This window comes from Cyanistes caeruleus, chromosome 16 (genome assembly GCF_971803275.1).
Source record: "Cyanistes caeruleus chromosome 16, bCyaCae1.hap1.1, whole genome shotgun sequence".
NCBI classification, from domain to species: Eukaryota; Metazoa; Chordata; class Aves; order Passeriformes; family Paridae; genus Cyanistes; species Cyanistes caeruleus.
Window position 1 is genome coordinate 16318291 of NC_141716.1, and position 15781 is coordinate 16334071.

A 15781-nucleotide genomic window follows, 5' to 3' on the forward strand; every position below is an offset into this window, starting at 1 on the left:
GTGCAAAAGCACAGGAGGTTGACTCACCTGAGTAATTTGTGAGCTCTTTTCAGGAAGTTTTGGGTGAATCTATCTGCTCTGACAAGAGTTTTACCTGTATCCTGGAGCAGCAACCTCCATCTCCAAGGCAGTCACTTCAGGAGATGTGTAACCCTGATTGTCTGGGTCCCACAGCTGAACATGTGGCTGAGGTTCAGTGCTAGGCCAGCTTCAGGTATCCAACCCTGGGACAACCAGAACCAAGATAACCTCTGGGGTGGGTGTGCTCTGTGTGTTTTCATGGAGCTCTTCCCTCACATCCAAGCCCTTGCACCCCCCAACACGGTGTGGTGGTCAGGACATTGCTCCATGGAAATGCCTCCTCCCCCAGAGGTTTGTCATGTTCTGCTCTCACACAGTTGATAACCAAGGAGAAGCTGTTGCTGGGTGGCACATTCCAGACCAGCAGTCACATCTCACTGGCTGCCTGCAGGAGAGTGGACTGTTCTGAATGCTGAATGACCATGGCACGACCTGCAAGCTGAACATTGAGGGTGTTTCTGCTTTTTCTGTAGCTCTCTCTCTCCTCATGGCTCTGCCCTGGCTATGCTGTAGTTCCAGGGCTGAATAAACTGTGTCCTGAGAAATTGCATCTTCCCATTTTCAATGGACTGCCTCAGGCAGGATTCTGCATGTTTGAGAAACCAGATCTTTTCTTCCTTTTGCACCATCATTCCCTGACATGTGCTGGGACTGATGCTTTCTGTTCAAACCCTTTGGATGGTTTACAGCCAGGAGCTGGGCAGCAGCTGGGGAGCAGAACAGCTCATTTCTGCTCAGCACTGGTGCTGGGCCAGCAGAGCTGGGATCCAGAGGCAGCAGCAAGCCCAGCAGCCCCTGTCCCATTGAAATTCAGTCTGGTATCTGCTGTTGTGGTGACCACTCAGGAATGGGAAGAGAAAGTAAATGGCATCCTGGAGACCCTGTCTGCCAGCTGGCAGTGAAGCTGAACCACTGAGCTGGACATCAGCTACTGCCAGGGATGTTGCACTTGTGGCTTCCCACTGCCAGAGGGCAGGTTTAGATGGGATATAGGGAAGAAAATCTTCCCTGTGAGAATGGTGAGCTGTTGGCAGAGGCTGCCCAGAGAAGCTGTGGCTAGCACATCCCTGGAAGTATTCAATACCAGGTTGGAGAAACATGGGAAGGTGTCTTTGCCCATGGCAGGGGGGTGGAATGTGATGAGCTTTAAGGCCCTTTCCAATGCCAGCCATTTTGTGATTCTGTGTTTGTACAAATGCTGCTGGATTCACTTGGCTCCCTCAGCACAGTTTGCCATGCCAGACTGAGGCTCTTTGGTTCCCATACCCACATGTGGCAGGCCTTTGCACTGAGGTATTCCCAGAACCCAGACTTCTGGTAGTTTTTCTTCATAAGCTTTAGCCAACACACCAGGACACCAGATACCTCTTCTAGTTTGGAGTATCAGAAGTTGTATTTCCAGGGCCACATAAATGTTTTTCCTTTCCCCTCCCCTCTCCTTTCCTCTCCTCTCTTTTCCTCTCCTCTTCCTCCTCTCCTCCTCTCTTCCTCTCCTCCTCTTCTCCTTTCTTTCCTTTCTTTCTTTAGACACTAAAAATAGCCCTGAGTCTGGCAAGCAACCTGGGAGACCCATCTGGTGACGTTTCTGTCACTCACACAGCAGAAGTCATGGTGAGGTATGTCTGAGGAGGACAGGCACGGTGGCAGTTGCAGGATGTGTGGGTTGGATATAATTCCTGCATTTGCTGAACTTTTTCTCTCTCTGTTTTATGAAGGAAAGGTCAGACCTCAAGTGTCCTCCCAGGGCTTTCACAAGGATCAGAGCCCCCATGAGGCTCTGGGGATGGGTCATTCAGGATGGGATGTCTTCACTCAGAGGTTTCTTGGAGCCAGCTTGAGCTTGAGGGTTCCTCCCACTTTGCCACACCTCTAAACATTCCCTCTGAATGGGTCAGACAAACAGCCATCCCTGTTCCACTTCTGCCTCTCCCTGCCCCACTATGGGGCTCAGAGCCTTGCAGAACAGCCAAATGTGCAGGAGAGGCCAGGTCTGGGGTTTTGGCCCAGCCTCCCACCTCAGAGCCAGGTTTAGCCATGAATGATGATTGGGCTGGGCCTGACTTGTCCTCCTGCTGAAGACTGGCATTCAGCTGGGATTGTCACCTTGGCCACTGGGGGTGGATTTACTCCTGCTGAGGGCAAACAGGGGTAGACAGAACATTTGGAGGTTTATGGCAGACTTGAGTGCCTCTCTGTGCCAGCTGAGCCACCTTGTCACCCCTTCCTTCCTTGGGGTGACCCGAAACAGCGCCCTGTCCTCACGCAGCTCCTCAGGAACACCCGCCCCTAGCTGTGCAGAGACACCAGGACATGTTCAGCTCCCCAGGCTCATGGCTTGCTTTCCTCCCTCCCTCCTCGCTGAAGCAAATCAGAAGCCAATTCCCTGCGCCAGCTGATCAATGACTCCCAGTCCTTCCCGTCCGACCTCCGCGCGCCTCAGTCCCCGCCGGAGAGCGGGACCGCCGCCAGCCAGGTCCTCGTCATGGGCCCCGATGACTTCATCGTCGCTGTGGTGAGGTAAAGGATTGGCCTCTCCCCTCCACCCTGAGCTCACAGCGAGGAGGGAGGGGGTTCAGCAGGACAGGATGGGACCAGACCTGCTCTGTCCCAGTCAGTCCTGCAGCACAGGAATGGGAGAGATGGGGATGAGATGTGTGGGCTGGTGCTGCTCTGCCCTGTGCAATCTTAGAGTGCTCTGGTCATGAAACATGGCTGGAGTGGCCTGTATCTGCTCCCTGGGGGAGAGGTGATGGCAAGTGTAGGACTAATGGAGGCAGATCCACCACAGCAAAGGGAATCCTCAAACACGGGGAGGGACAGAGCTGCTGTGACATACGTGGCTCCTGCTCCTAAGTGTATGGAAACTGTTTCTCCTCAATCTCAGCAGCCCTAGAAAACCACCAAAGAATCTCTGTCAAGACAAGGTGGGACACAGAGTTGGAGCCCTGAAAGCCTCAATGTATGAAAAATCACTGGAATGATTTTTATGAAATTTTTTTGTGTTTCTTTTCAGTTCTTTGAATCGTCCCTTTGGCAGTGGAATAGTAACACCCTCTGGAATCCTCCTGAACAGCCAGATGTTGGACTTCTCCTGGCAAAATAAAACAATGAACCACTCCATTCCCAGGCTGGTAATGAATGACATGACAAATTCTTTATTTACCTTTTTTTTTTTTTTTTTTCCAATTTTATTATTTTCTTCACAACAGGGGAACTATTTAATGCCTTATTAATAACAGAGACAACAGCCTGTAGAAAGCTGCTATTTTTCATTATATGAGCCACCGAAAGTGAGAAAAGAGAGGGCTCCATGTCCATTAGTTATTAGTACAATGCAGAATATCAAGCAACACTGTTACCTACTTTCCCTGCAGCCCAGATGCTCTGTAACAGTGTGGACTTGTATTAAGCACTCTCTTCATGAAGTGTTGCTCTGCAGGTTAAAAAGTAACAGGTAGCAGGAAAAAATGTTTTCAGCTCTTGGAAAGAAACAAATGCAGACCGTGCTGGTGGCTTCCAGTGATGCCTTATGTATTGTAAAACCACCCCACTTTGCTGGGGTGGCTCTGTGGAAGAGGGTGATGAGCTCCATGTTCCTTCTGTGGAAGAGTTGGCTTGGTGACATTTTTTGGTGTGACTTTTCTTCAACTGCAGCAAAACCTCCTTCAGCCTCGGAAGCGGCCGCGGTCCTTCCTGCTGCCCACCATCGTGAGGCCCTCCAAGGGGATGTGTGGCACCTACCTGTGTCTGGGAGCCAACAACGGGGACAGAGCCCTGAGCAGCATCGTCCAGGTTGGTGCTGTGTCCTCCCAGAACAGCGAGGCTGAGGAGGGTCCCCTTCTTTCCCTTCCTAATTGTCCCAGCCTGAGTCAAAACTGGTGGCCACAAGTTATTGGTTCAATCTTTGGTGTCACCAGTTCCACACTTTGGTTATTTCAAATCTCTAAGGCTTACCAGTTTATTTTCCTTGCACATTTTCTGGTGGCACCACTCATAATTGTAGAGGAGAAGCATTTTGGCAAAATCGATAATGGTTTTTGTCATTCTAATACCTGTTCAAAACTCATCTTAAGGATGATGAAGAAAAAGAGGAACATTTTGTTATTCAGAGAATTTCAGGAAACTGGCAGCCCTTAGACCTTTTCCACATGAAAAGCTCCTTTTAAGGCTTTCCCAACTGAATTCTTCCAGCTCAACACTGAATATAAATTGGGCAGTTCCTCTTAATTTATGATTTGTAATGAGGTGAAGTACTTGCCAACAGCTTGATTGCGTGTACAGCAGTAATGGATTGCTGGAAAGAAAAACCTGAGAAGAGCTCCCCGTTTCCTTACCTTTTGGAAAGCGTTTTTCAGAGCAAAACCAAAGCTAAGAACTGCTTCCTAGTGCTTTGTTTGGAGAGGTCACACGCTGAGCTTTTGGCTGTAACACTTCTTTAGAGCTTACGTCATGTTCCAGGCACACAACTCCAGTACTTTAGCAGGAACTATGTGACAAAAAGCCCACGTTATCCTGGAAATGTCCTGCTTCACATGCAACAACATCCAGGCCATATTCCAAGGACCTCTTAGTGTGTGCACACCCCTGCAGCAGTTCATGCAGTTTAGTAAATGGTTCAAAATTTCCTTTGCTTGCTGCATGTGCAGATGTTGGAGCCACCAATTTGGGGATGCTCAGGAAGTTGGCTTCTATTCTCATCAGTTTTTTTATTATTGAGGATAATTTACTCTCTTGCAGGTTTTGTTAAATGTTTTAACATTTAACAAGAATCTGAGTGAAAGTCTGTCACTTGGTCGACTTCACCCCGAGCTTCAGTCCAACACCTTGCAGGTTGACAGTGAGTATGGACACTGTGTGGGGTGCAGCCTACAAATCCAGCAAGTTTAGGAAAAGAGCAGGATTTTCCTAGCACACTGCAATGAAAACACCACAGGTCACCATTTTCTAGGGTCCCAAGGGGTGTGGAGGGTTTTGAGGAAGATAAAAATCAGAATTCAACTTCTTCAAAGCTTGGAGCCTTTGCTGAGCCATGTCCTTTCCCTCTTGTCCTTGAAATTTTTCCGACCCCTCCAGCACCAGCTCTCCAAGCTCTTTCAGGAGCTTCTCCCAAATGCTCCCTCTGTCCCAGCTCATTTCCTGGTAGTGGCCTTGCCCTGTCCTTAAATCCTTCTGGAGATCAGATGCTATAGACAATATCCAAATCAACAAGATTGCAGCCTCAACTTCACCCAGACATGTGCTCAAAGCTTCCTGCACTTTATTCCCATTGACATAAATTATATTCCTTCACTTTTCAGTCCATGTCTCTTAATTCCAGCAGCTGGGAAGAAGGCAAAGCTTAAGGCAAAGCCTGTAGCTTGACAGTGCTGAAAACACAGCATCATTGCTGGCACTCTGCAGTCTGTCAGGTCTTGTCCTTGTTACTATAAGTTTTGGTCTATTTGGTGTTTTTCATGCTTCCCCAAACTTCACCACAGTGCACCACAAGTGAAATTTGGTTCTCATTCCGCACCAAGTAGCCAAAGTTTCTGGGCTTTCCCATTTCAGAGGAAAATCTAAAAAGAATCTGACCTGCAGTACACCCTGCAGACTTGGAAACTAAAACGGAATTAAATCTAAAACTTCATAAAGTCCTAATTTGTGAGTTTGGACATTTGGCATCAACAAGATACATGTTAGGACACAACATAAAAAGCTTAAATACCAGTGGGGTTTCTGTGTCCATATTCCATTTGTCCAGCTGCACCCCCAACTCCAGGGCCTTGGGGTCTTCTACTTATACAGAAATTACAAACTATCAAATGAACCAAATAAAAGCAGAAGAGCAGCAACCTGAGGTATATGTCTGGAAGATTAAGAAATACATGCAGGGGAAGTTGGGAAGCTTAGCACAAAGTTTATCATTTGGCAACTTGTTTTACATGTTTTACTGTCTCTTGCATCTTATTTTGACTAATAATAGTTAATACTCTTATTTGTAACTAAGAGAGGGCACTGCCTCATGTTCTGTAAGAAGAATAACTACAATTGGTGTTAACCACATAGCTTCCTCTTCTTCCAAAGAGGACAATCTTCCACATTGTTGAATGGTGTTGTAGATCATCCCATAGCCCATGGCACGAGGCAGTGGCCCCTGGCCCTTGGCTTTCCCAGCTGGAACCTTCTGAAGGGGCTGCAGGCCCCTCTGCCAGGGTCCCCCCCTGCAGATCCCAGCAATGTTAAACAGACCTTCACATCAAAGGCAGCACTGGTTTTAGTTACCAACTCCTCTTTTCAAATCCATGCAGGTGAGTTTCCTGAAGAAGATATTGAATTTCTTGTGGCCAGGGGCCATCAGGTGGATAAAGTCCCAGTGGTGTCCCTGGTTCACGGGGCCAGGAGAACCAACAGTTTCATCATTGGCCTGAAGGACCCCAGGAGTGTAGATGCTGCTGGAGCCACGATCTTGTAGCAGCTCCCAGGGAATATGTTCTGTGACCAAGGCTGACACACAACCCCAGTGATGTGCATGTTCTGAAGTGGCCCCTTCTCCAGCCCCACACACTGCTGGGAAGATGCTCTGCCCACCCTGACAGCACCAGAGGAGTCAGCAGCACCAACATCCAGCTCTCCTTTGATTTTATTGATTTTTAATTGATTTTTCAATTATTTGGATTGCAAGCAGCCCCATCCTTGTTACAGGAGTGACAGGAGCACTTTTCCTTCAGCAGTCTTGCTAATAGTTCAGTCTTTCCAAAGCCCAGTTCTAGCTAGCACCTTACTTTTAGGGATCAGGAACATGAGCAAGGGAAAAAACAGCTGCTGCTGCTGCTGCTGATGTTATTATTGATAATGATTATCCTCATCTCCCTGTCTTTCACAAGTTCCTTCTTTGCCTCCAGTAATTAATACAGCCTGATGTGCTGTTTGTAGGTACCTGCAGCTGGAATATTTGGGTTAATACTCCATCTGGGCCAGCTGATTTCTACCAGCATGCAGCATCGCAGGGAAGTTCCTTTGCTCACTTCACTACATACCTTGAATTTTGGCAGTAAACATTTTGAATCCAGTTGCTGCACAGACTTGCTGGCAGTCTGATTTTGTAACCAGACCAATGATTTTCAACAGCTCTAACAACTTCCTCTAACAACTTGTGCACCCCCCAGTAGTTTTCTTACAGAGGTTCAACCTCCTCACTGGTGAATTTCAGATTTATAGTAACAGGTTTAACTTTCTTAGACACTTTTTGGAGATATCTTAGCAGTACTTCACTGAGTTGTAAAAAACCACAGATCACTGAAGACCATGTGGAGACCATTCAGGTGGGTTCAGAGCTTTCCTTCCACTGCCTTATCTCAGTCTGTTCTACAAGCCTGGGTCATTCCTACAGAGAGACTGGGGAATTTCTGCTGACTGTATTCATGGCTGTAGCTTAGCCTCATGTTTTAGTCCTAGTGAATCTATTGGAAAGCTGAAGAGAGTGAGAGAAAAAGCAAACCAAACACTACTGAGATAATTTTCTGTCCACAGCATGTAGTGAAAATAAAAGAATGCTCTTGCATTTCATGTCTGAAATTGAGAAGAAAAGAATGCCCCAGCTGAAATCTGCACTAGGTCATTCAGCCCACATTTGGATGTTTCCTGCTCTTTTTGCTGGCAAGTTAGAAACTCTTGCTACTAAAAAGTCTGGAGTTTGATCATTTTCTGGGGTCTAAAATGTGATGTTTTCCTTCATGGTGCAAATGCACCCATGGCCACTGTACATATTATATATGTATGTCTGCTTATGGTTGTCTTGCTCTTTGATTTGATGATCACACCACTCACCCTGACCCTCCTCCCCAGGCACCCTGTGACACCCTGTTTGTGCCACCTTCTGGCACTTGATGCCATGGGCTGATTTTGGGGTAGTCAGGGCCACAGAGCAGATAATTGGACTAATAATTCCTGCCACTGGAGAGCTGTGGATCTCAGAACACCCCAGTGAAGCGAGTTGGGCTGAGTAAGAACAGAGGTGTTTCCGTGCTCTGCTGAAGTGCAGCCACCCATGAGAGGAACACAGCAGCTCCCACTGACAGCACCATCAGCAGCTTTTCCTGTTCCAAGTGCATCCATGCCCTCAGCTGAGACAGTGGAAGCACAATGTTGTATCTGCATCGTGTTCTGTGCCACCAAGAAGAGACTTTCTTCACCACAGGGACACCAAATATGTTTATTTATTTCTCTTTCATCAGCACTAGAGTTGGTCACTGCCCAAGGATGGAGAGTTCATAAATGTGTCTTGGAGCAGACCTCTCCAGGCTCCATGGGAAGGGAAGGAGGTGGTTTTGTGTCTCTGGAGATGATCTGGGGGTTTCTGGTCTGTCCCAGCCCAAATGTGTCCCTTGGGCATGGAGGTTCTCTAAGAACAGCTGCAAAATATGTGGTCAAGTCACAGTCAGTGCAGGACTTTGCATGAAATATCACAAAACACTTTGAAAGATTAAATTCCTCCTTATTAACTGAATTCACCAACTTCTGATACTGGGTACTGTGTATATGTTTGGGAGTAAAAGATGATGGTCTTGATTGAAAAGGGCACTCCTACATCCCAAAGTACAATTTCACAGTTATTATCCAGAATCTTAAAATAAAGCATGTTCCAAAGTGTTCTGCTGGATCATGGCCTGCATTGCAAAAAAAGAGAAAATTGAAGATAGTTGGAAGATGAGATATGTGCCCCTAGATTTTGGCTAAGAGAAGTAAAGGTATTCCAAATTATTTCCCATTTTTTTCTGTTCAAAAGCAGCATCAGTGTATCACAGGTGTATCCAACATGGACACCTTTAATCTGCTAATGGGCCTGGTGTCTCTGGTATTTTGAGCCCATCTGTTGTGATCTGATGAATTTTACATCTAGTGAATTTAAGATCTGATAAATTTAACATGAGGTACCAAGAAATACCTGATGTTTCCCTCGGTACAGGTGAGATGGAAATTTTGAAATAAAGGGCTGTATTGCAGAGATGTGTGTGTGCAGAGTACCTGTGCTGATTTCAGCCTGGCCCTTGCAGGCATCTGACAGCTCTGAAGCAGAATTTGTCCTGAAACATTGTCATGGAAGTGTCAGTGAAGAGCTCAGAACACAAAATACAAAGGGGCTGAGTAAAACAATAACGATTTTAAAAAGAACAAAATAAACACAAATAAAGTAAATACATTTTAAAAAAGATGCCTTTATTAAGTATGACAAATTATGATCTGGAATGTGACCAGCTTGTTTCTGTCCAGGTTTGCAGTGCTGTCTGTCAGTGTGTGCTGGTTTCACATGAGGATAAACCGGAGCCAGGCTCTGCTGCTGAGTATCAGCAGTTTATCCAGGTTTCTCCCAAGGGCTGGATGCCCCTCTCGAGCACAGGTTTCAGAATGCCCGGTGGCTTTGGGCACTGCTGCTCACCCGGGCACTGCTGCAGCCAGAGGGGGACGAGGCAGGAGCCAGCACTGCCCTCCTGCAGCGGGGGATGAGGATGCTTTGGGCTGTTCTGTGTCCATCACGGTCCCGTGGGACAGGGGCTGGAGCCTGCCTGATCGCAGCACTCCGGGGTGCTCAGGGTGCTCAGACACTGCTGCTGCTGCTGGCACAGGACCAGGGACCCCTGGGCACGGCTGTGGGACCTGCTGAAGAGCAGCCCAGGGCACTGCAGCTGTTCCTGCGCTCCAGCCTGTCCTGCCCCATCCCGGGGAAGCCGATACTACCGGGGGCAGGGGAGGGCAGAGAGCAGTGAAGCAATAAAATCAAAGGACCCTCTAACTATTTAAAGTTAAGGAGGATATATTTATTATTATTACGGCCGGGAGACGCGCCGGAGTCCTCTCCCAAAGTCGTGCGCGTCCCCCACGGCCCCTTATTCCCGATTTATTTCCCAAAGTATTACATACGCATAGGAGTACACCATACATCTGTACATATTCATTGCTGATTCCGCCTGCTCTCATCTCGTACGGTAATGAGCTCCACGCCCCTCTGGGTATGCTCAGTTTTTCTTTAAAATAGGTCTGGGGTCTTTTTAATGAAATCTTGCTTTTCCTCGGGCTTGAACTTCTCGACTGTGTCCTGTTGGCAGCTCTCCAACTTCTCTTGGACACAGTTCAGATCCCTTGCTTGCAGGTGTAGACACGGTCCCTTTCTCTTCCACAATAGTCCATCCTTCTTGTCTCCTTCTACAAATACAGCTTAAACGGGATGATATTTATCTCTGTGGACCATTCATTTGATTTTGGCAATTGTTAGCTACATTGTATTCCCTTTGCAAGCAGGACCTGCACAGGCTGGCTTCTAACCAAGCGTATCCAGTCCTACACTGCCTTTATCCCAAATTCTCTTTCATCTCTTCCACTCCAAATTTTTTCATAAGCTGCTTCTATTTTGGTTAAAATCTTAATTCTTTAATTTCCTTAGCTCAGCAGCCACTGCTGCCAGAGCTGGGGCAGCAAACTCGGGTCCTCTGTTTCCAGAGGTGATGTCCAGCATCCCACAGCTCTGCCAGTGTCACCCTGAGGTGTCCCTCAGCTGGGGCAGCAAGCTGAAAGTGCCACTGAGTGCTGGCCAGCCGGGTCACTCTCTGGGAACCCACTGGAGATTCCCCCCAGACAATCTCAGAGCCTCCTTCCAGCTCGACAGGGCTGATGGGGGAGAGAAAGGGGAGTCAGGCCTCAGTAAACACCCTGAGAGGAAACCTGCATCTCTTTTATGAACACCAAAAGGACCGAGGGGTTGGTAAAGTTTTGCAAAGAGTCAGATGGAGCAGGAAGAGCTTCTGCAGCACCCAGGTGTTCCCAGTGGTTTTGGAAAGCTCGTCCATAACTCAGCGATGGAAATTGGCACCTAGCCAAAGAAAGGAAAGCTCTGACAGGCAGAGCTGGTTTCAGAGAGGCAGGACACCATTAAAAATGGAGCATACTTGTGTGGAGGGCAGGTGGAGTAGGAGCACCAAAGCACTGACACACACTGCCCTTGAAGGACCCTCCAGTGGTCAGGGCATTTTTAGATGCAGATTGTCCTGGCAGAGCTGGCCCTGGCTGCCTGTGAGGAGCATCCAGTGTTACAGCAGCTCCTGGGCAGCCATGGACTTTCACCCACCAGCATTGTTCCTGGCACAGCCAGGACTCCCCACCCAGCAGGTTCCACCTTTCCACATGCTCGGAGTGGAGGAGGAGAGGTTAACTCCTGTGTAACCCTGCCTTGCCTGTTACACCTGTGGCCAATTGCCCACCTCTCTCTCACCACACTCACAGTTTAACAAAACACCAGATCCAAGGTGATAGTGACTGCAGTGCAACAGATCTCCCTTCTTTCTCTCCAAGTGAGCATTGTACCAGTGTTGGAGGGGAAATAATTTTGTTCAAGTAATTTTTCTGTGTAATACCTGTTGTTTGAAAATATTGCCATATGAAAATGTGCGTAAATAAACCCACAGTTTTGATTGTCATGATATCAAATACATTTGTGTTCTGTTGTGGACAATAAGGCAGCTCAAAACACCTGTCTGCTGCAGGCAGCCCTCCTTCCCTGCAGGAACTGTGGTATCATTCTGTGTCATTGTTTTGCAGCAAAGCTTCAGCATCCCAAACAAACTGAGGGCCTGCTCCTGGATGAGTTCCACAAATAGAATGACAAAAAAAATTCACAGAACAGTTTGAGCTGGAGGGGACCTTAGAGATTATCCAGTTCCAGCCCCTGCCCTGGGCAGGGACACCTTCCACCATCCCAGGTTGCTCTAGGCCCTGTCCAACCTGGCCTTGGGCACTTCCAGGGATGGGGCAGCCACAGTTTCTCCTGTGTTGTTAATGCTGTACAGAGCTTGGGCAAGATCCAGGAACACCCAGGCTCTGTAGTAAGCTCAGCTCTGGAGATCAGCCTGCAACACACTTTGCTGCAGGGATGTGTGGCAGGCCTGGAGCTGCCCCATGTTTCTTCCCTCTCATACCCCCACATCAAATTATTCCCTTTGCCTCACTGCCAGTGGATGCCAAGGCAACCTGGGGGTCCTTCAACTGCCAGTCTCCAACAGAGATGCCTCAAAAAGGTCTCTGGTTGTGTCCTGTAACCCTGGTGTCCCTTCAGCTCCACTTTCCCTTTGCTTCCTTACCTTTGTGACAAGGCTATTTTAAGAGAATAGGGTTCAATTTTAATTATGGGTCAGTTTTAATTATGTGGAGGCTGAACCAGTTCTGGTCTTTCCCAACAGTGAGCAGAAGCATCAGAAGCCATGGGAAGCAGTATGCTCTGAAGAGTGAGGTGGTTGTACAGGTCTCAGGCTGCTAAGGAAGGGAGGGCTTTTTGTGATTAGGCACAGGGAAGTTGTCCATGTGAGATCTCTCAAACTGAGACCAGAAAGTCACAGCACTTGGATGGCTTGAGCAGATCTTGGTGGGACACCTCAGTATGGTGCTTCCAGAAAAGTTGGGTTTTGGAAAATAGCATTTGGCTTGTTCTTGTTTGCTGAGGGATTCAAGACGTGCCTGGTACTAATGTGCATAATACAGGTAAAACCAAGCAAGCTGAGAATTCTAAGGGCTGATCTGGCATGACAAGCATAGCAACAGGAGTGGGAAGCTTTTTGGAAGCTTTTGGAAGCAGCGCTCTGATGTCTCTGTGCTGGGGGGATGCCTTTTGGGGAAGATGAGGCTGGAGGAGGAAGTTCAGTGTAGCTGGTTTGAGAAGAGCCTCATGAAACAAGGAAAGCATGAAGTCATGTGGGGAAGAAAGCTTAATTCTTGGTACCAAAGAAATTTTCTCTCAGCTTCCTTATGTTTCCAGCCAGTCCCAAAGTCCAGGAGCAAAGCTCGGTAAAGACTGGGAATCATCCACATGAAGGCAAAAGGAAACTCCAAGAGATGATCAGATTAATCAAATGTTCCTCATTCCCACCGCTGTGACTGATCCCCTTCTCCTCTGACCTGACATCCAAGAGGGGCTCAAGGGACTTTGCCCTTGTCTCAGCACACTGGAGAAGTGCTGGAATTGCTCCCCATGAACTGTGAAAGACACAAAAAGGCAGAAGAAAAATCCTTGACTGAAGGATTCCTCACCCTCTGCCAGGGGGGAGCCTGAGAGCTGCACACACCGAGGAAAGCAGAAATCTACCTGCAGCTCTGCACACACCAACCAGATTTAATGCTCAAGGTAAGTCCTATAGTAACCATGACATTAATAATTTTGTTTTGGTGGGTTTTTGTGGAATGCAATTATATGTGAATCTATAAAAAGAGTTTCTCTCTATGTTGCAAGCTGTAGTGCCCAATGAGATGTGGGTTTGTTGTATTTAAAAGGTTTTACAAAATAAAAAATAAAAAGAAAAAAATTCCCTTTTTCATGTTGTTTATCCAAGTGTATTCCACATGAAGTCAAGGGTGGCTGTGAGGGCTGCACACACTCTCCTGAAACCCCTTAAGCCACTGAACCTGCTCAAGCTCAAGCTACTGAAACACACGACTTTATTTTTCTCATAAAGGACTTTTGATTGTTTCCCTACCCTGAAATAGGAATTCCCATGTGTGTCATTTCTTCCCCAGTGCCAGGCAAGAGCTTTCTGCCCACAGCAATGATGGGCAGAAAACCAGACATCTCAGAGGTTTTGCATTGATAATTTCTCATAATAATAAAGGATGTAGGAAGAGATAAACCAACAGGCTGTGTGTCCTGTGAGAGTCCCTTCAGCTGTGGAGCCCCTGGGTGCTGGGGGGATATTTTAGGGATACAGCATTGTCCCCTGGGGAATTTGGGCCCATAAGCTTGTTCATTAATCACATTAATGGACTTTAATTAAAATTCAGCATTGTCGCCTTTGCTGAGTCCATACCAGGTCACTCCCTGGCTTCTTCCCCATCCCCCCGCTGGTAAAACAAAAGTATAATTCAGTGATATTCGAAGAGTCTGAAACCTTCGGATGAAACGTTCTAAATTAAAATTCGTCCGAATTAAAAACCTCACTTCCCAGAAATTTCCTATGAAGGCTACAATTGTTATTTTTTCTTCAGCTTCACCCGTCAGATACTTTGTTCCCATTCCCAGAAGCAGCCGCCACGGCGGGTCCCCTCAGGGCGGGGGCTCAGCTCCGCCGCGGCGGGGTCGCTGGGGCGGGGGGGGGCCGGTGGGGCTGCCGCGTAGCGTCCGGGGGGTCCCCGCGGTGTCCCCGCGATGTCCCCGCGGTGTTCCCGGAGTGTCCCCGCGGTGTTCCCGGAGTGTCCCCGCGATGTCCCCGCGGTGTTCCCGGGGCCGGCCCGGGGGTCGCGGTGCCCCCCCCGCCCCCGCGCTCGGGCGCAGGCGCGCGCGGGTCACGTGCGCGGCGCAGGCGGCGGAGCGGCGCTGGAGTCCCGGGCCGCGCGCGACCCCCGCCCCGCGCGCCCCCGCGGCCCCGCGCGCGCCCCCGGCGGCGGCGGCGGGTCCAGGTGAGGGGGGGGCGGGGCGGGGGTCGGGACGCGGCGGCGGCGGCGGCGGCGGCAACAGCGCCGGGGCCGGGGCCGGGGCCGGGGCCGGGCGGGGCGCAGGCCGAGCCCGCGGCGCGGGGGAAGGGGCGGCGGGGCCTGGCGGAGCGCGGAGCGGTGGCAGGGCCTGGCGGGGTGCGGAGCGGTGGCGGGCCCAGGCCGCCGGCGGCGTTTCGGCGGTGCCGGAGCGCCCGGCAGGAGCCTGTCAGCGCGCGGCGGAGTCGCGGCGCCGGCAGAGCCCGTCCGCTCGCGGCCTTGCGTCCCCGCAGCGCCCGGCACGGAGCCGACCCTGCCCGGGCCGCGCTCGGCCTCGGCCGCGCTCCCAGGCCGCTGCTCGGCCCGGCCTTGCCGGCCTGGAAAGGAGCGCGGCCGGGCCGGCAGCGCTGTCAGACTCGGGAGCTGCCTTGCGGTCCGGCCGGTGTGTGTGAGCCCGGTCCCTCAGCCCTGACCTCATGCGGGCGGTGACGGCTTTGTGCCGTGTCAGCCGGGGCGCGTTGACGTTTCGCTTTTGTTCGAGTCCTCGGTGACTCTTAAACCAGTCGGAAAAAGGCTCTTCACTCGTCCCCTCCGTGTGATTTCTGCGTTTCTCTAAATTTCAGCTACTTTAAAACCGTCTCAGAAAGCTCAGGGCTCTGATTCCTTCCTGCTGCTTTGGGGAATGGAAGGACAGAGCTCTTCTGTGTGTCTGCATCCTGGCAGCAGGTTGGAGCTTCGTGAGGTTTGTGTCTCCATGACCCCTCAGCCTCCTCATAGACACGTTTTTGTTCATTTCCCTCACTGGGAACTATAGTAAAATCTTTCTCAGAGGTTTTACTGTAGTAAAACCTCTCTTAGAAGAAGGACCGTGCCTCTTGTTGGTTTTATAATTATTGTGTGTTGTTTTGACTTGTTCTTTAGCTAAGGCACCTTTCAGTATTTCCTATATGTGAAAACAACCACAAAGAACAAATCTAGTATTTTCCATAAAGGTTACCAAGTGTAATAACTACAACTTTTGAATTTGGTAGCTCTTTTCGAGTTATAGCAAATGGTCCCAGCTTTTCTATATATCTCGTGGAGCGAGAAACAAAGGTTTCAAGGCGTGTGTTCAGAATGGCCAGGTCTGCAGCCTGGGGACTGCACGAAACAAACACCGAGGTGTTTGCTAGAGATTCTAAGAACTGAGCAGTGTGGCTTCCTCTGAAAGTTACCTGGCTCCAGGAGGAAATGTTTCACAGAAACACTGTGTCCGGAGTCTTCTGCGAGAAGAAAGAAC

The 15781-nt window shown here is 49.3% G+C and overlaps 2 protein-coding genes across 7 annotated transcripts in view; both read left to right on the forward strand.

The window, feature by feature from the left end:
* The window catches only part of GGT7 (gamma-glutamyltransferase 7), a 24616-nt gene extending 15550 nt beyond the window's left edge, over window positions 1–9066 (forward strand). Inside the window, exons 10-15 of the mRNA XM_023940026.2 lie at window positions 1609–1697; window positions 2446–2598; window positions 3095–3212; window positions 3736–3873; window positions 4819–4918; window positions 6369–9066. Of these exons, the coding sequence (XP_023795794.2) occupies window positions 1609–1697; window positions 2446–2598; window positions 3095–3212; window positions 3736–3873; window positions 4819–4918; window positions 6369–6532 (762 nt within the window). The 3' untranslated portion in view covers window positions 6533–9066. The remainder of the gene's footprint in view (window positions 1–1608; window positions 1698–2445; window positions 2599–3094; window positions 3213–3735; window positions 3874–4818; window positions 4919–6368) is intronic.
* A 5349-nt stretch (window positions 9067–14415) lies between these two features.
* NCOA6 (nuclear receptor coactivator 6) overlaps window positions 14416–15781 on the forward strand; it is a 43632-nt gene continuing 42266 nt past the window's right edge. For 4 of the 6 annotated variants that reach the window (XR_015277160.1, XM_086853532.1, XM_086853535.1 and 1 more), the window contains exon 1: window positions 14416–14490. The gene's annotated coding sequence lies outside the window, so the exon portion shown is untranslated. Of the gene's footprint in view, window positions 14491–14659; window positions 15245–15781 lie in introns of those variants that run through there. The other 2 variants (XM_086853534.1, XM_086853533.1) reach the window with 2 other exon arrangements.